The 19335-nt window shown below is 47.9% G+C and overlaps 1 protein-coding gene and 1 pseudogene across 2 annotated transcripts in view; one reads left to right on the top strand and one right to left on the bottom strand.

The window, feature by feature from the left end:
• Window positions 1-19335, top strand: part of LOC144179199 (uncharacterized) — a 78647-nt pseudogene that overhangs the window by 34072 nt on the left and 25240 nt on the right. The gene's annotated exons all lie outside the window — the stretch shown is intronic.
• On the bottom strand, window positions 928-3311 carry LOC144179182 (uncharacterized). The gene has a single exon (XM_077707433.1). It carries the CDS (start codon window positions 2692-2694, stop codon window positions 1585-1587), a length of 1110 nt encoding a protein of 369 aa, XP_077563559.1. The 5' UTR covers window positions 2695-3311; the 3' UTR covers window positions 928-1584.

The raw sequence follows: 19335 nt of genomic DNA, 5'->3' as shown, positions 1-19335 counted from the left end.
AAAAAAGGGAAGGACATAGTGGTTGCGGTTCCCCCTAGACTCGTCATAGATGTGAGTTAACGGTCTGGATTCCAGCACTGCCTCTACTTCTGAAAGCACTGTTGCAAGCTCATTGAATGACAAATATCTTGAGTCATGTAAGTCAGTTACATTTTTCAGTGCAAGTTTGGTGATCAAATGCGTTCGTAAAACCCACCCCACTAGGCGCACACTCAAAGAGAAACTTCCATTCAATGCGTGCGTTTGAGATGAAATCAAGTGTTGTGGGATTGCGTATTGACATCCAGAGCTGTGAAAGTTTTTTGTTTGCTCTTTTGAAAGACATGGCGCTGTCGCTGCATACGACTCGGGGGATTCCTCTTTTGGATATGAATTTTTAGACTGCCGTCAGGGACAGTTCAGTGGAAATGTTTCTTATGAGCTCTAGATGAACAGCTCTGGTGACGGCTAGCCATGTGCGGATAGTCTTTTTTTTTTTTTTTTCCGAATCGAATACGAAGCAAATAGTGATATTGATGGAATATTTTTCGAGTAGTATCTGATATTTTTGAATCAAAGCGAATATTTTCTATTTGAATGTAATCCATAGTAAATATATTAAATGGAGCAATTATGCCAGCATAAAGGTCAATGGTAGTAGTATTAACATTGATTTTACTGCTTAATTAAGGGGGGACACTGGTCTTAAACCTATCTTCCTTGTTTTTTCACCAACTGCAATGAACCTTGACTCCCTGGTGTAGTTTGCTGTGCTGATCTCAAATCAGCACTTATTTTGTTTCTGTGCCAATTAGTTTTTAGTATAACTAACATTAATTAGTGATTTTTTGCGTAATTAGTTGAAAAAAAGCCTAACTAACTGAAAGTTGTTTTCTTCACACCAAAATGTACTAGAAAGCACAAGGAACACAATGTTACGAGTACTTTTTTGATAAGGCCACAAGTAGTGATTTTATGGCAGTTTAAAGTTTGTTGTTCAAAACTTGGCACCATGAGGTCTGGTTCAGAGCGAAATAAAATTTTTTCGACGCATATAATAAAAATTCTGTTCCTACCATTGTGTGCTTTGCACATTATGCTCCATGGCACAACAAAAATTATAGTTTTGTGTGCCCTGAGAGCTGAGATAGCTCTTCCGCAAGTTTGCAAACAGGCCAAAATTAGTGTTTTGAGAAAATGAAGAAAGAAACAGCAGACTTGTTTTCAGTGAGAACAACAACAAAATTGCAGTGTATTTACACTGGTATGGAGTCAGTAGCCACCAGGCACATAATCTGTTTGACTGGAGGCACCAGAGTGGCGCTTCTTGAAAGCTCGCTGCATGCCGTCAGCTGACTTGTGCTTGCGTGCAGAGGCGGATCCTCGACGGCGGTCTTTTTCTGCCATACGCTTCATGCTGGCAAGCCCAGGGTTCAGGTCAAGTTGCTTTAGAATAGAAGCCGAGGCTCTTTCGTTGCCTGCGTTAAACTTCAGCACCGCCTCAGCCACAGCAGCTTGCACAGTGAACAGCGACGAGTGGTTCTCCTTGGGAGCCAGGGCCCATATCATGGAGTGGAGGGACTCATTGGAGTTCTGCGTTTTGCCTTACAGGCAGCGCTGCAGGAGCTTTTCGTCCGAAAGACGCTCGTACACAGGTAGAAGAGCCTCGCACACGTGAGGTGGCAGGTTGTATCTGTGTTTTGGTGTGGGCTCCCCCTTCGCCTTGGCAGTGTTCCGCCGGCACCACGAGTCCGGGCCTGGTGGGCAGAGGCTGTGGTTGGACACAGGGTCGTTTGAAGTGATGTGGTGGTAGGTGGCCATCACCGCTTTGGGCATGGCCCTGACGTCGCCACTGTGCGATTTCAATGCCCAGCCATAATAAGAACTGAGCTTAGTGACAAGGTCGCCAGTTAGCCGACCCTTGCCACCGAGCCTCTCAGATGCTGAGTCCGTACCTTTTGCAAGCAGGTTACGCAGGGTGGTGCCCATCCTCTTCTTCACATGATTGACACAGTCTTCCTTCTTGATTGGAATATAACCGTACACCTTGGCACCCACCAACGCCAAGTAGGTGCGGCTGTCGCCGTCTGACAGAATTGTGGTGTACCTCAGTTTGTGCCGCTGCAGTGACCTCTCAAAGAGGATGAGACCGGCCTCCACCTCCATCTCACCAGCCTTCTTTTCCGTGTTTTTTTGACAGACGTGATTGTCCTTCCAAGCTTGGTAAGCTGGGTCGCCTACCTTTGGCCCGCGCTTGCACCCAGCACAAAAGTTGCTCAGCACGACGAAGTCTAGAACTAATCCTGTAAAGAGTTCGATAACCACGCCGACGCCGATGTGAGACGAGTGGCCTCGCATCATCCACGACCCGTCGTACGTAACACAAATGTTACCGGGGTTGTTCAGTTGCAGATCGTCGTAGAGCTTTCTCACTGAATGCGCACTTTCGGCCATCACTTTGTCGGCAGCGCGAGTCGCAGCGGGCGCAAGCTTCTCCTTCACGTAGCCTTGCGACGTTTTGGTGTGCAGCCCGCGGTGAGAAATGTTCATTGTAGCAAACACATCGTTCAGCGCGGTTTGGCGATTTCCCATAGCCTGCATCGCTCGCGTGGCGAGAACGTTCACGATAAACGGATTAACTTTCTTATCGCTGTTCACGCGGGGAGAGCTCCACTCCGAGGCAACATCACCGCAGGTCGCACACGCGATAAGCATCTTTATGGAAAGGCCGTACGCCCATTCGCCGGTTCTAAATGTCACGCTGTCACCGCAAACGCTGCACTTTACAGCCGACAGCAACACGTTGACGCAGTCCTAACTCGCAATCACGAAGCTGCTCTCGTCAGGTGGGCCGGGAGGAGTGTCGTCGGCGCTCGTGAACAAGTTGGATTTCCGCTCAGTTGCAGGAGTTGAAGAAAGCGCTTTCAACTGTTCTCGTGCAACCACCTCTCTCTGCAGCAAATCCTCAGGTTGCAGCATCACTGTGTCGCGTCTCATACGGTCGCTTTCCGACGCATTTCCGCTGACTGGTGGGGCCGTTAGGCCTACGTCGGCGGCGGTGGCTTTCGCGCAGCTCGGCGCAGGTAGCGCGTCAGGCCCGGCGCTTTCCTCCGCAACTGCAGGACTCTTGTGGAAGTTGTACAACAACCGCTTCGCTTTTTTCCCAAACTTGTGCCTCGTAGCAAACTTTAGCTGGGCCTTCGGCATGGCTCTTTGCTTGTCGTGCGAACACGATAAGCAAGATGGAGCCGCCTCGGATGCGCTCGCACTACCAGAGCAGACGATGCAAACCAGGCTCTGCCAATCAGGAGACGAGATTTGGTCACGTGCCTTCTCTCGGCGAATGGGATCGCTAGTTGCGGGGGTTTTTGGCGCCGTTTTGCTATTCGGCCAATGTCTGCACGGGGGCAGTTGTGGCGCGAAAAAAAAGCAGAAAAGCTGCTCTTTCAAACGATACCGAGGTTGCCGCGATCATGCATGCGGTACGACCGCCGCGCAACGCGAAAGTAGGGCCGTTTTTGCATCGGCTTCAGCAAAAATTCAGCTCCCACGCGCGTTATAAATCAATATAACGTTTTAAATACTGGTTCATGAGACACAAAACTTCGCACATAGAGAGAATAATAGTTGCGGAATTCGAAAATCTTATTTTCAAAAAATCGACTTTTTCGCGATTTTTTCGTCCCAAAGACCTGCGAAATGCAAGACAAAGAGAGTGACAATAAATTCAGGTTTAATGCAAGTTTATTGACAAGATATTACATCTGGTTCTGTGGTAGCATTGCTTGGTTTGCATTGGTGCACTACTTCAGTGGTGCGCTATTACTGTGGATAAACACGAGCTGCTCCACATGCTGTGGAAGGAGAAGTTGCCTCCTGCACGTGACAACATTTCCAGATGCTGAGAAAAGCCTCTCGCTTGAGGCTTGCGTGGCTGGTATTGAGAGGTACATAAGGGCAATCCTCGACAGTACTGGGTACCGGCTCTTCCCCGCGTTTTTCCACCAGAGGTAAGGGTTCTCAGAGCGACGTATTGCAGGCATGCGGAGATAGTCCTCTACCTCTTCGTGTGGTTGCTGTTGGGTGCTCGCCTGTGATGAGCTAGGAGAGGCCAGTGCACCAAAGACATCCCAGACATCACTGATCACAGGTGTACAGCTGGCATCAGCTTCCTTGCCACTGTCTGGAGGAAGGACCTTCTCCACAGCTGAATAGAGGTGATTCTTTAGCCACTGTTTCTCACTTGCTTCTGTGTAGCACACTGCCAACTGTATAGCACTCGGATCCAACAGGGTGCTTAAGGCATGTGCACTCTGCATCTTGATGTCCACGATTCGTGACCTCATGCTCCGCAGAAGGTTTCCTACAAACGCTGCTTCTTCGCCGCCATTTTGACACTGATGAGACAGACGAATCTGCATGCAGTGCACCATTGATATAACTCGAGATAGTGTGGGATCTTTTTCAGAACACGATTCCCGTGTTGCCTCCTTGACGCACTTCAAAACGGAGATGAATGACAGCAGCCATGAGACACCATTCAGTGCAAGTCAAGTTCTCTATCGTATCTTGTCCGGAGAGATCAACTGAAATTGCTTGTCGCAGCTTAAGTAGACGACACATCATCTCATACTCGCTGTTCCACCGTGTGCGAACATGCTGTATCACCTCAAGCGGTTCAAGGCCCATGTTCACTTGTGCTTCTCTTAGGCGGCTTCTTGCTTGCGAGCTCCTTTTGTAATGGCCCACAACGGCTCGGGCCTTGAAACAGAGCTCCTCGAACTCCGGAGTCTCCTTTTTCGCACTCTGAATGCACAGCTGCAGTGTGTGCACAAAGCAATTTATGCTCAACTATGACGTTCGCGACACTGCTCCAAGAAAATTCCTTGCGTTGTCTGTGATAACAAAAACGGGAATACCTTGAGGCAGGCCCCAATCTGCTGCAGGCTCGAGCAGCACGTCCTTCAGGTTAGCAGAAGTATGGCGCTCAGGCACATGCTTTCTCGCCAGGTTGTACGTGTGCGGTTGAAATTGTGAATCAAGCAAGTGGCATGTCATGGAGACGTAACTGTCTACTGTCCTCGACGTCCATCCGTCAGTGGTTAGGGAGTAGTACGACTTCCCCTTCTCAAAGTGATTGCGCAGCTTGCTTAGCACTTTTTCCTTTTCTTTAGTGTAAAGATCTGGAACAACAGTTTGGGAAAATGTGGTTCTTGACGGTACTTTGTACTCTGGTATGGCGGCATGCATTAATGCCAAAAACCCTGGCTCTTCAACGAGTGAGTATGAGTGCAGCCCAGTTGCAATAAATTGAGCAACCTTTTTTGTGAGCATCTTAGCGTGCTGGCTGTCATTACTTAACAGAGGTTTGAAGTGGTGGGGAGTACTTGCAAAACTCACGTTCGACCTTTTGTTGCCTGCTGATTTCTTAGCACTGTCAGCACACTCAGAAACATGGATCTTCTCGTACTCCTTAATTTAGATTGGCCTGGGTAAAGCCACAAGGGATTCACGTAGGTTGTGGTGGTCCCCATTGGTGTTTTCAAACACGTCTTACACGTGTGACACTTCGCAGTCTTAACAGAACGATCGAAGAAGTTCCATATAGCACTGCGTGGACTTCGCTGAGGAGTCCCGTCCATGTTTCCGGTGTGCACAGATCAAATGATGAAACCACAAAATTTGATGAGCGCTCACCGCACAGCCCTGATGCCGAGAAGGGAATTGACAAAGAATGCACCGCGAACGCGCGAAACACGCAGAATGGGCAAAATTAGGGTGGCTAGAATGGGAAGGTGTGATGACTGTGGCGCTCCGCGGGTGTTCCCCCGGGGCGTGCCTGCCGCTGGGGCAAAACAGGACGCTATCGTCAGGGGCGCCGTCAGCGTTTCCGTGGGGGAAAGCCGCTCCAGCGGCCAGCCTCTCTGCCAGCACCTGGACGCGGGCTATTCGCGGTGTGTTTTGCTGCAGATTATTGCGTGTTGCGTGTATGACTGCACTGCTGTGCGGTGGCGAAGATGCCTTCTACTTGAAATAAAAAACTCAGAGGTGGTGTTGCGTGCCAGGGTGCGATTCCGGATACAAATCTTATTCCGAAAGTGCCAAGACCTATTTTTAAGTGGTCGCGTGCTATTCCAAGGGCGGACAAGATGCTTCAGGACAATTGGGTTGTTTGTGCAAAGCCCTGTGACGCGAGATGAGTAGTTCTAGTATGTGATACAGTGAAAACCCTATCTAACGCAGTCACCGAGAATTATCTCACTAAATCGAGAACGTCATAAATTCAGGACTGGGACTGTCATTTTACAAGCAGTTGATGCCATTAACTCCATGCCTAAAGGGAGTCGCATCCCAGCAGCTACCACGACATCGTAACTGCGGCGGCCACGGCGCTCGCCTGACGATAATTAGGCGATGCACTAAAAGTGCGCGGTGAAAGTAATGAGCCAGATAAGGCTTGCCTTGAAGTCGCCCCAGGTAAAAATGTTTTTTCTAGCTGGATTATTGAACCAGAAATTTCGCTCACTAGAAATATTCTAGCTGGAAATAGGTTTATAGCTAGAAATTGAGTTTCTAGTTCATTTCTAGCTTAATTGACATTTACTTCCAGCTAGCATTTGTCAGGCCAGCTAGAAAAAAAAAACCTGCAAGCTGTAAATAATCGTCTCTAGCCAGGCTAAGAATTTTTCTAGTTCGAAGCTATCGAATAATCTAGTCAAATAAAGCCGGGTATTATGATTTCTTGCTAGACATGCTCTTTTCATTTTCAAGGGGAACGCGAAACAGCGCTTTCTGTTGTGCCACCTCCCCGCTGAGCGAAACGTTCTTGGCTCTCATATCCTTGAACCACATAAACAGGGCTTCCTCCAGCTTCTCGTGCAGGATATACGCCTTCTTGAGGTTATTTTTCTTCAAAGCAATTACAGAAGAAGTGGCATGGATGATGGCATCATTTCCCTAAAAGATTGTGGAAAGGGTGCTGGCCAGGGCGCCGTGCACTACGGGATTGTTGAGTAATTTATTACCTAAAGTTCCGTGAAAACAAAACTATATGCCTTGGTTTTTTTTTTTTTCTCTCTGAGGTGGCGCAATAATCTTCGTGGCGTTCTGTCGAAACACATTCGAAATTTCTCATTATTAGATCTGTCTAGCTCGAAATACTTTGTCAAATCGGGAGTGGCGGGGAATCTATTTCGAATTAGTTCGAGTTCATAAAAGCATTGAACCGTAGAAGCACTTGCAGGGGAATCAGAATTTGCTGTTAGATGGGCTTTCGTTAGATCGAGTTTTGTAGTATAGTAGCACCGCTTATTGCGTGCTACACACCTTTCATTTTAATTGGTATTTTAATTATAGAACGAATGAGAGCAAAGGCAAAATACAAGCTTGCGTAACGTCAAAGAAGAAGCAGAACTGAACTGCATTCTGCTTCATGCAATAAATTTTACTCGCCCAGGAACATGTTGGAGCTGTTTGTTTGGTTTTCGAACTACATTGAGAACGAAATGACTCCAGGATGTTGCATTACAACGTATGTCATAATTTCATGCTGATTTGGCAGGTGTAAACGAATTCAGTTATCTGCTTTCGTATGTAACTACGCCCACCACCAACAGCAACAACAAGAAAAAAACGAGTGGCAAGAATAAACATGCCCCGGGATTCTAGAAGATAGTATAACGCTCACCTCGGTGGAAAAAAAAACATTTTCACATAAACCCCACAAAAAGCACTGTACCATAGTTAAGCTCCCGCTCAGCGGCTTCAATGTGGCATTTCTCAAACGCCTGCTTGCTTTTTGGCAGCGTAAAACTCGGCTGTGTTTAGCCGTGTCGCAAACCCCATGTTAGCGGTAGCGTAATAGCCTTGCCTTGTCTAAAGAACTGTGGTATCAACTAAAATTTCTAGAGCTCAGTAACGCGTCCCCGCCTGTCGGGGCCGCGCGAGCTGACGGCACCCCTGACGACAGTGCCGCCACGCGGCATTCACGCAAACGGGGGCCAGCTTTTCCTCGCTGGTCATCACACCTTCCCATTCTAGCCACCCTAGCGAAATGTGACGAGAGAAAGCCAAAAGCTTCCCGTGTTGCCAGACTAGCAACATCGTAGCAAACTAGGCTTTAAAAAAATAAATACAAAATAGTCACAAAAATTTTCCGCTTATATTACATTACTTTATTACGTATTTACATGCGTTTTCAAAGAAAATTTGCGTCCCAATTCATTCCCCAGTCTCACGGTTGCTTTTGCTGGGAGGCTACGCTTTTGCGGGTTACGTATGTCACATGTATCCAGTTCTTGCTTAGCCTTTCGCATTTGTTTTTGTTGCTTCAGGGAACCAGTCGCACACAACGTTTCTATAGATACCGTAAAAACCCGCGTATAATACGAACCCGCGTATAATACGAGGTGTAATTCGGGGACATCAAAATCAGAAAAAAAGTTTTCATCCGCATATAATGCGAGGTAAAGAGCAAAACATTTATTTGCACTGCAGTTACCGTTCAGTCTGTGTCAGTTTTCGCTGGCACCGTCTCCCGACGTCCGTTTAGTCATCGTCAGGGTCGCTGCCGCTGTCTGCTGAAGTCGCCTTGTCGGAAATGTCTTCCCACAGAAAGTGGTCCTCAGTGCTATCAAGGGCGTTCGAGATGCCGCATTTCTTAAAAGAGCGACTGACGAGCTCCTCTGGAATGCTGGCCCACGCATCCGCGATCCAGCCACAAAGCACCGCTGGAGAAACCCGCGTCAGCCATTCGGTAGCTGTCACTTACGGGTATCCTGTCCTCATCCACTCTTGGTAGCAGGACCCGATGCAGTCTTTGAGAGGCTTGTTGATGCAAATGTCTAGCGGTTGCAGCTGCTGGGATGTCATTCCTCCTGGCATGACAATGAGTTCGGTGCGGGGTTCGTGCAACAACTTCTTCACGGAATCGGCCAGGTGGCAGCGAAAGGCGTCCAACACGAGTACTGACGGGAATCCCCAACAGTGCTCCAGGCCGCCGACACCACACAAACTTTATCCAGTCAAGCACCAGTTGCTTTCTCCACCCACGAATGCTGCCTTCGGTAACGCCGAACTGCCGTCCTGCAGCGCAATTTCTGATGGTCTCGGCACATAAAATAACTTTTCTTTTAATTGCAGCCGAATACTGTTTTAGTGCACCCGACATCTTGATAGACTTGCGGTGAACGTGCCGAGATCCTTCGCGTAGTCAAAACAATCAAAATGGCGCCGGCTGAGAGAAGCAGCAGCCAGCTAACGCCACAGCAAGATGGCGCTCCCTCCGCTGAAACCGAAAGTGCAAATTCTCGGGGGAAAACTTTGGTATCCACATATAATACGAGGCACAAATTTAACAGAGCAAAATTTGGAAAAAAACCTCGTATTATACGCGGGTTTTTACGGTACTTTATTTTTGCAAATATCTATAAGTGCTGGCCGCACACAGCTGGATTTTTACACCACCTACCCATCGCCATCATGAGTGTGTTTACCGTATTTATTCGAATCTAGGCCAACCCTGATTCTAAGCCGACTCCCGAAAGTCCGAAGCCATGAAAAAAAAAAACTTACCTCGAATGTAGGCCGAACAAAAAGGCGCGGTCAGCGTTCACAGAAAGAAAACACGTTTATTGAACATGAAGATGTGGTGCTCATTCTGAGTCATCATCGCTGCTAGCCTCTGAATGCCATTCTCGTTGCGGTGCACGCAAATATCCTCTCCCATTGCGTCCTTCAACGACGGGCATTTTTTTTCATTCACGCCGAAGGCCGCCCGGCTTGAACGTTCGACGACAACTCCACGGCTAAAACAACTTTTCTTTTAAGAGCGGCACTATAATGGCACCGCTTGTTTGGTGCCATTGCGCTGTCAAAACCAAACGCCACACCGCACGCAGACCACATCCGCACAATTCAAAATGGCGGCATCGCCCCCAGCTATGGCCCCTTAAGTGGCTACTGGCTCGTCTAGTAATGGCTACAATACTTTCTTTTCGGGGTGGCGCTAGCTGTGCGCCACTTCCCTCAATTTCACTTGGAAATTGGCGCGTGTTTCAAAATCCTCGAATCCAAGCTGACCCTAGAGTTTGCTATATCAGTATTTCAAAAAAACTATCGGCTTAGATTCGAATAAATACGGTACTTTCGTTTGTCCTTGCGTGGCTTTCGTCACCCGCAGTAGGATTGGTAGGAGGACTAGCGCACGGATGTTGGCAAAATGCTTTGTAAGCATTGTAGCACATGCTTTAAGACAGTCCTATCAAATATTAATACACACCACCATGTTCGTTCAGTAACTAAATATTTGAATCAAAATCGGGCAAACGTGCAAGGGAGGTTGATGCACTGATATGTATTCAGGCGCTAACAAATGGGTGAACAGAACGAATGACAGATGTCACACCATTTCTTGACTTGTGTGCGGCTGTTTGGGCGGATTTGCTTTTTTCTCTGATTGTGGCAGTTCACCTCAGCAGAGCTACCGAATTTCAAAAATATTCTAAAATATTCGAACTTTACAAACGGCCCTATTCAGTTTCGAAGCCCAAGTTGAATACCGGGTATTTGCTTCGAGATTCGAAAATTTCGAATATTCGCACATGGCTAGTTATGGAACAAGTGAACAATGTCGCATACGACTTGTGTATTGTGCTCTCTCCTTTGAACAGAAGCGGTCCCGCAAAGTCGATGCCAGTGACTTAAAATGGTTGTGGCTTAGTGACTCGGTCTCGCGGAAGCAGTGCGATTGCCTTGATGGCTGCGAGCATCGAACCTCTGACAGGTTATGCATCAGGTTATGCATCCCTTGATTATTCTTTTCACCATCTGGTGTGCACGCATGATGTTATCTGTTTCTCAAAAAAACTGAATTACATAAAAATGAATGAGGTCGACGCGAGTAGGGGGTTAAATATAATGAAAAAACTTTATTCACTCGCACAGAAACAACACGTCTTCTTTGGTCGAAGTCACAATGCAGAGTCCCCCCGAAACTTCTCTTCACAGGTGAGGGGGAAGCTCTCTCTCTCGGTCCGACCCCGCTGGGGCTTCGTGGTGCATCTTGGGTTTTGGCTTTCTCTAGGAGCTTGGCTGTCTGTTTTTCTTCTTTTTCGTTGCCGTTGGTTTTGAGGTGATTTCTTACATCCTCCCCCCCAAAATGACCATCGCTCATTTTACTTCTGTTTCCAAAGGGTATAGAAGCTGCACAGGATGTCGCAGAGTGGTCCCAGTTGACAACTTTACAGCACAAGACCGCGCTGCTCCGTCACGTCCCTTGAAAACTTCAACACTTCTTCCTGTTTTCCACATGTGTGGCTTTGCATGGTCATCGTGCACAATCACAATGTCATCCACCGAAACGAAGTTATCCTGCCGTGAGGGTATCAGGTGCGCCGGCCGCAACTGTGGCAGGTATTCCTTCTGCCATCAGTTCCAAAAGGCGTTGACAAGTGACCTTCGGTGTTTCCAGCGCCGGTTGATGTCCGCTGCTGTAGATGAAGGAACCGAGGTTTGTCGAGAGTTAGGTGATGCCATCAGTCTTTTTCCCGTCAACAGATGGGATGGCGTCAGCACTGATAGCTCCCCTGGCTCCTCTAGGGCATAGGTAAGTGGACGCGAGTTGATGGCGTCCAGCTCTCAGAACTTTTCCAAAATTGCTTGTTGTGTGATGTCGCTTTCCAAACCAATCTTTAAAATGTAGACGTTTGTCACCATGGTCAGAGCACTGTCAATGCTGAGGGGACCCTAGAATGTCCATCCAAACTTTGTCTCTATAGCTGCCAAGCCATTGTTCTCTGTAGAGCGCAGGACTTGACCTGACAGAAATTTCCAAAGATGATCGGCTACAATCAGAATTGCGATTCTCTGTACAGCTAGCATTCCTGGGTAGATTAGCTTGTCGGTGATAAGTCCTCCCTTAACCTCAATTTCCTGCACAAATGCATGGTCAATAGGAACCGGTACAACGTCTTTCCAAATGAATGGTACCTCCACGGCCTCTATGATCGTTTCGGTGTCACTGTACTGACTCCTTAAGCGCAGCTCTACAATGCGGAAACTTTCAGTCTTTGCAGCTGTCATTCCAAATTTGTTTAGGTGGAAGTCATTTCATCATAAAACCCACAGGTTAATAGTTTTAGAAACATCTTCCCGAATGAAGTTCTTTTGGCTTCCGCCGTCTAGTACACCACGGATGTAGCCGCATTTGTTTTCTCCGATGGCCCAAGTGCGGAACGTCTGCAGAGGCACTTCATCGTTCGTTTCTCTTTTAGTGGCTGCATGTACGTTGGTTGTGGCGGCTTCTTTCGGAGCAGTTTCTTCCTGAAGGTCCCTTCCAGCTTTCCCCCAGGCGGGGTTGCACACCGAAGAGGCATGGCGTCTGCTGCAGTGAAGGCACCTAACTTTGCTTTTACATCTTTTTGACAGGTGCCCCCACGATGTACAACGAAAGCAGCGCCCTGCTTTGGCCAATTTCTTCGTCTTTTCTTCTGGCGGGAGGGGAGACGGGCAGGACTGGGTCTCATGTTTTGTTGCGGTGCAGAAGAAACACCTCCTCGCCTGCTCTGTCTGCGTGTTAAAGGAGCCATGAAGAGAAAACACAAGTTTGGTTCATTCAAAAGATTGTCTCGTTAGAATCATACTGACACCACTTTTAACGTAAACTTCGCTCAAATAAGCTACATAATTAGGAAAAACGGGAATGGTCATGCGACCCACCAGCTCATTTCCCGCAACAGAACCTGTGATGTCACATGGGCTAAGCTCTGCGATTGGCGGAGGCTGGCAGAAGCAGACGCAAATTAGGTAGAGCTTACAAACTAGACGAACGAGCGATTTGCGCTTAAATTTAGGGCACATTCTTTACAAAGCAATAAGAATGATGGGGCAAACAGTGGAAGTTACGAAAGCACGTGTAAACATAGAAGTACTGATGCGTTCTGCTGTTCGTACTGCGCACAGCATGCTTTGGTTTAGCTGCACAGCACTACGGGGCTTGGGGTTGTTTCAGACGACACTGGCCGATTGACGCAAGCAACGGTGTCTTACGTGACCCCATTTGTCGAGCGAGCACTGTTTCAGGGAACGAATATTTTCTCCCAGAACAAAAACAAGCCAGGTTTAAATGCGGGCAAAAACAAACCAAACGCTTGCCACGGTATGGTGGCGCCATCTAGGTTACGGAACGTAAAGAAACGCGGGAACAAACCAACACCGCTGTACAGGGTGGAGACAACCTATGAACGGTCCCGTGCCGCCGCAATTGGGCCAACGGGCTCAACGCGTTATTCTTTTCGTTTCCCACGAGACCTAGCAACGCGAAACAGACAATATGATTCAAACTTCTTCAGTAAACCGCGTTGCGGCGATAATTTTAGCGCGGTTTTGACACAATGACTTGCTTCGGCGGTGAGCGAGCAACCGAACATGGCGGCGCCAGCGTTACGTGTCTCTACCCTGTACGGCGGATGCGTGAATGAAGGTACTCTAGGCTGCAGAGCAGTCGGTTCCCGTGATGTCACTTGGGACCACGAAAACGCACGATTGAGCGGGAAAATCAAAATTTTAACCTAAATTGTTTAATTTCTCAGTGAATAAAGCACCGTTTGTATCCGGACAAGCGCTGGGGGCACTATAAAACACGAAATCTTTCGAATAAAACCAACTTGCATTTTCTCTTCATGGCTCCTTTAAGTACTGCGGCGCTCGGCGCGCGTTGTTGTTTACGTTTCGCACCGCCATGTGGAACTTTGGGGGGTTTTGGGGCATGGGCGCCTTCAGTGCATCTTTCCCTGCTTTCTATCTCAACGAGAAGAAATTCAAGTATGTCCGACAGCCTGCTGTCTGCACCCAATGCCTAATAGGTGGTTGACTCATGCGGCGACTGATTGGTTGGAGTTTCGGCTCTGTTGGCTCGGCTCAGTTCCATATGGAAGTGCACAACCATTTCTTTTGGGAGCTCCGAGAGTATGACGTCGCTAAGCATTGCTGAGTAGGAAGACCTGCTCGTGTCGAGTCCTTTAAGTCCGCAAATATGGGCTTGCACGGGATCGTACAATCGGCGCAGCCCGCGGACGTCCTCGGATGAAGCTACGCAGGGAAGGGTTCTCAATTGGGCCAAATGTTCTTGTTCAATTCTTTCTTTGTCACCAAACCTTCACTGCAGTATATCTACAGCATCTTCATAGCATGTCTCTGTCGCCTGAAGCCCTCTTACTGCTGTCATGGCTGTTCCCGTAAGCAGCGATCTTGAATACTGGAACTTCTCTGCCTTTGAGAGCTCTATGTTGTCGTGCACTGCCTTTTGGAAACATTTCCAAAAAGCTTGCCATGCTGACTGCTCACGGTTGAAAGGTTCCAAGCGCAGCTTGGGCACCTTCAGTCCTTGTTGTCGAGGCTGGGCAGGCAGCTGAGGCTGTGACGTTGTGAAGTGGTTTGCGGTGTTGGTACTCGCCTGCAGTGCTGCGATCTTCGTTTTGAGGAGGCCGATGGCTTGGTTTGCGCGATCGTCGTACTCGATTGTCTCCACGTACTCTCCCTCAAAGGGGTCCTCTGGCAGGCCATCCTCGATCTGTTCGTTGATTTTTCTGAAGTTCGCCCTTGTTTGCCTCCAATCGTTGCAAGGCACTTAATTGTTCCACACCTGCGTCTTGCAGCACCGTTGTCACCTCGTTGATAATGACGGTGTTTTGTCGTCGCCGAGTGCGTCGCTTCACTTTCAGCTTCTTCATCGCCTTTGTCTTTATCTCTACTCTCGACCTTTGTTTACCTCAACTTTAGTCCTTACTGCCGGGTTTCTGCACCATTATATTATGTTTCTCAAAAAACTGAATTATATAGAAACCATGATGTCGACACGAGACTAGGGGGTTTAATATAATTAAAAAAACTATATTGCTTTCAGTTGTGCAGAAACAACACGTCTTCTTTGGTCGAAGTCACAATGCAGAGTCCCCCCAAAACTTCTCTGCACAGGTGAGGGGGGAAGCTCTCTCTCGGTCTGGGTCTGACCCCGCCAGCGCTCCGTGGTGCATCTCGGGTTTCGGCTTTCTCTAGGAGCTTGGCTAACTCTGTTCTTCTTTTTTGTTGCCGTTGGTCTTGAGGTGATTTCTTACATCGCACCTGTAGGGGACATCGGCGAGCGATCAGTTCTGCTAACCAGTGGCAGCTTGTTGCCACGATGGGGTGCTGTTCGTGGTACGGCTTCTCACTGTGCTGTAGTCTGCCTGTGATTCGGAGCACACCGGCATTGTCCATGAACACGGGAATATTTCAGAGTGGTGACTCTGTGGGAGAACGTTCGCCCTTTTGTGTGCATTCGATTTCTTGCTACAGATCTTCACAATGTGCCAGCCGTATCCAGTATTTCTTACCTTCGTCCAGTTTCTCTGTCGTTAACGAGCCAGATTCATTGCTGGTATGGCGCAGCTTGTGAACGTATCTCAGAATCCATGCGGTTACACGTAAAAGTCTCGTTGCTCTTGTGTCCAGCACTGTCTGTGACGTGGAGCTCGTAGCCTGGAGAACTGCTGGAACCCTTCTTCTGTTGCCGCTGAGGTGCTGCTGGGTGGTGAGCGGTTCGGCCAGAAGCTCTCTGGCATCCCCATCCACGCTGGTCCGTCGCACCAGACGGAACTTTCGATGAGCTGCTGACTGCTAGAACTTTGAGTAATGTGGACCGCTGGATTTCCAGATCCAGGACAGTGTCTCCAAAGCGCAGGGTTTGTGAAGCGTTGTATCTCGGTACCCCGATTCAAACTGCTTCCATTGGGACGGTTCGCCTGTCAGCCAGTGTAGGGCCACAGTCGAGTCTGTCCAGAAGTACCGTATTTACTCAAATCTGGGCCGGCTTAGGCCGACCACCAAAATTCAGAAGGTCAGAAAATAACAAAAGAAACGTTAACTTGAATGTAAGCCGAATGAAAAAAGGCACTGGAGTGAGACTAGAACATGCAGTTTATTTTTTTGCGGTGCTTGTCGCAGCATGTTCAATGCTGACTCACAGGCTGAACCTGAACCGCGAACTGCTTCATAAAGCAAGTGACCCTGCCCCTGCTGGCCTTGAACCGAGACCACACGATGCCTCAAATGTTTGCGATCTCCCTCGCCTTCACTGGTATTATCTCCGTCATCACAGGCATTCCGCCCTCTCTTTGCTGCTGGGTAAAATCAGCAACTTCCTTCTCCACCTCGTGGTGTAGATCTTTCTTGCGTCCTGTGAAGGCCATTCGCTTGGCGGCGCAGTTAAAAAGTTTGTTCCGCTGCTTCCACCATCGGCACACGTTCTTCTCATTGACTCCAAAGTCGTGCTGTGCTTGGAGGTTTAAAGTTCTCTCAGCCTCCAAGACTACCTTCCGCTTGAAGGCCGCAGCATAGTCGCACCGCTTCGTGGGCGCAATTGTGCATCGAACATGGGCGCTTCTTGAGTTCACTTGATGATGTACGCAAGCAAGCATGGAACGCTGAGAGCTGGGTTTACAACACATAATTCACAACGTTAAAACAGGCAAAATGGAGCCTGAAAACAATAGAGTTCTGAGAACCCATTGAGAATCTGCCAGCTGCCAAGCCTGTGGCCGTGAGATGGCGTTGAGTGTCTAGTGGTGGCAGGAAAGCCGCATCCTCGAATCTAAGCTTAAACGGCTCTTTAAAAATTATCAGCCTAGATTCGAGTAAATATGGTATGTCTCCTGCATTCGTTCCTTCAAGTTGTTTGTGATGTATCGGCTCAATCTAGCTGCCAACAAATGAGCCATCAGCTCCAGTCTCGGCAGTGTCAGCTGCTTGGTCGGTGAGATCTTTGACTTTTGCTTGTTCAACAAGTGCTCAACCAACTGATGGACTGTAGCAAAAATCACTTAGACGTGAGCTTCTGTTGGGTACCGAGTCATGTAGGAATTGACGGCAATGAAAAGGCAGATTCCCTCGCAGCCCAGACAAAAGAGCTCGAGGTGACGGAAACTCGTTTACCCTACCAGGATTACAGGCGGAGACTAAAATTATCAATAACGAAGAAGTGGCAGTCTGAATGGACAGAACTCAATGAAAACAAGCTCCACCTTGTCAAGCAGCACCTGAGAGAGTGGCAGAGCTGCAGGCATAAAGAAAGATTTGTAGAGGTGGTGTTATGTCGCCTAAGAATTGGGCACACGCGCTTGACCCACAACTTCCTATTGCTGGGAGAAGACCCTCCAGAATGTGAGCAACGTGGGAAGCGCCTTACAGTAATACACATACTTATCGAGTGTCCTAGTTACGAAAACAAACGTCGGGAATTTTTTTCCCACTTTTATAAATTTCAAATTCCATTGCACCCTGCTTTACTGCTTGGCGATGAACCCCTGGTTCCCTTGGAAAAGGTTTTTAAATTTTTGAGTGCCGTCAAGCTTTTAGACAAACTTTGATATTACCATGTTACATCATTTTTTCTTGAGCGGTTTTTAAATTTTTGAGTGCACTCAAGCTTTTACAGAAACTTTGATTTTACCACTTTACATGATTTTTACATGAACCTTTTACCGTAGTGAGTTCAAAATATTTACCTTGTGTCTGGCGCATTATAGCCAAATTTGGCTGCTGCGCCAATAAAATCCAAATTCATTCATTCATCCACATCTGTAACACAAATTTAGGCCACTGCCCCGTAGGCCATCAGCAAACACATGTAGCACTGTTTTCGGCGTTTGTCCAGTTGTGGCAGCACAGTAGCAATGTTGCACACGCACTGTCTGCAGTTCGTTCAATTCACGACACCACTGCACCCACTTAGTGTCTAAGTCCTGCGGCAGCACTTCGTCCCACTTCACGTTTCGTTGCCAGAGTTCCTAGAATAGAGCTTTGAATAGTGTCAGCCATCCAAGTGGATCATACAGTTGAGCTGTAATTTTCAGCACTGTTCTTTTTGTGCTTGTTCCAGGATTGGGTGGTGCACTTGGTGTGAATGTGAGCTCGGCGCTGATGGGGTTCCTTGTTAATCCCCACATTTTGAGAACACCTGAGAGGTATCCTAGAAGCTTGGAATCGTGACCATCGCTGATGTGTTCACTCACTTCCTTGCTGTTTGTAGACTGTTCATGTAGTTTCGTGAAGACAGCGTTGAAGATAGCATTAGCTTCTGCATAAATCTTCAAGGCTTCTTCATTTTCTGCTCCCGTTAGGAGGTCGTCTACATACAAACAGTCCACTAGAATTCTTGCAGTGACTGGATACTCTCCATCCACGCTCCTCAGGTGGTTCTTCATTCATCGCTGTAAGGAGGAAGGGACTTGCTGTTGTTCCGAACGGAACCCTCATCATCTACCATGCCTGGAGTTTTGGCTTCAGTCCAGTCATTTTTGGCACAGTCTCATACCAAAGGAATCTCAAGGCGTCTTGGTCTTCTTCTCGTATCTCGATTTGCTGAAATTCCTTTTGAATGTCTGTAACGAAGGCAATTCTGTGCCTCTGAAAGTTGAGCAGTAGCCCAGCAAGGACAGCTGTCGGGTTTAGGCCACTTTCAAGGTTTTGGTTGAGTGACTTCAAAGCGTGGAAAGCACTTGGACCCGTGTTGTGTCACTTGCCTCCCGTATCACCACTTGGTGTGGCGTGTAGTACATTGGTCCATCGGTCACATCCTCTTCCACCACAGCCCCTGTCAAGCCCTTCGTATAGTACTGTCGGATGACAGCATTGTTTGTATGCCGTAGTTCTGGGTCTTTCTTGAGACGGTTTGTTAGCTGCACCAGACGTTTTTCAGCGACTTCCTTGTTGTCTTTGAGTTCAATGTTTTCCTTCCAAGGAAGGGCAACTTCATACCTGGACCCAGCTCCGTTTCTCCAGTCGACTCCAATGTCCAAAGTGTTCCAAATACAGTGAAAGCCCAATAATACGGCTTTCAAGGGACCGCGCTAAAGCGTCGTATAACCGGAGCATCGTATGAGTGGGGTACGAGTACATGCCGGCCTAGTAGACAGTCTTACACAACAGGCCAGCTAAGAACTTATTTAAAGTTAAATGTGTTCTTGTGTAATTTGTGAACCCCTAACTGAAACTGATCGTTGGAAGAGGCCTTCATCCTGCAGTGGACATAACCATGCTTAAGATAAAGATAAAACTGAAACGGTAAAGTTTCTAAAAATAAAAATCCTGTTTGTGCCCCCCTCCCCTCCACGGCGTCTGCGCTAGCCCACCGGCCATGCGCTGCGTGCTACGCGACCCCCATGCCATCCGGCGCTATTTAATAGGGGTGTGCAAATAGTGAAATTTGATCCGAATGGAATAGTGTCGAATAGTGGCCAAAAATATCGAAATACCAAAGCTTTTATTTGAAAGAACAAGTTCGTTGGACACTAACAAACATATGCTCATGTCCTTGAGCTC

The sequence above is a fragment of the Haemaphysalis longicornis genome, unplaced genomic scaffold, assembly GCF_048455015.1.
Source record: "Haemaphysalis longicornis isolate Haplotype H1 unplaced genomic scaffold, Haemaphysalis longicornis Haplotype H1 scaffold_4, whole genome shotgun sequence".
Taxonomy (NCBI): Eukaryota; Metazoa; Arthropoda; class Arachnida; order Ixodida; family Ixodidae; genus Haemaphysalis; species Haemaphysalis longicornis.
Note: the sequence above shows the minus strand (reverse complement) of the source record. Positions and strands in the feature narration are given on the sequence as shown.

Excerpts from the sequence above, each read along its gene's own strand:
- LOC144179182 (XM_077707433.1), bottom strand. The coding sequence starts at position 2,694 with ATGCTTATCGCGTGTGCGACCTGCGGTGATGTTGCCTCGGAGTGGAGC.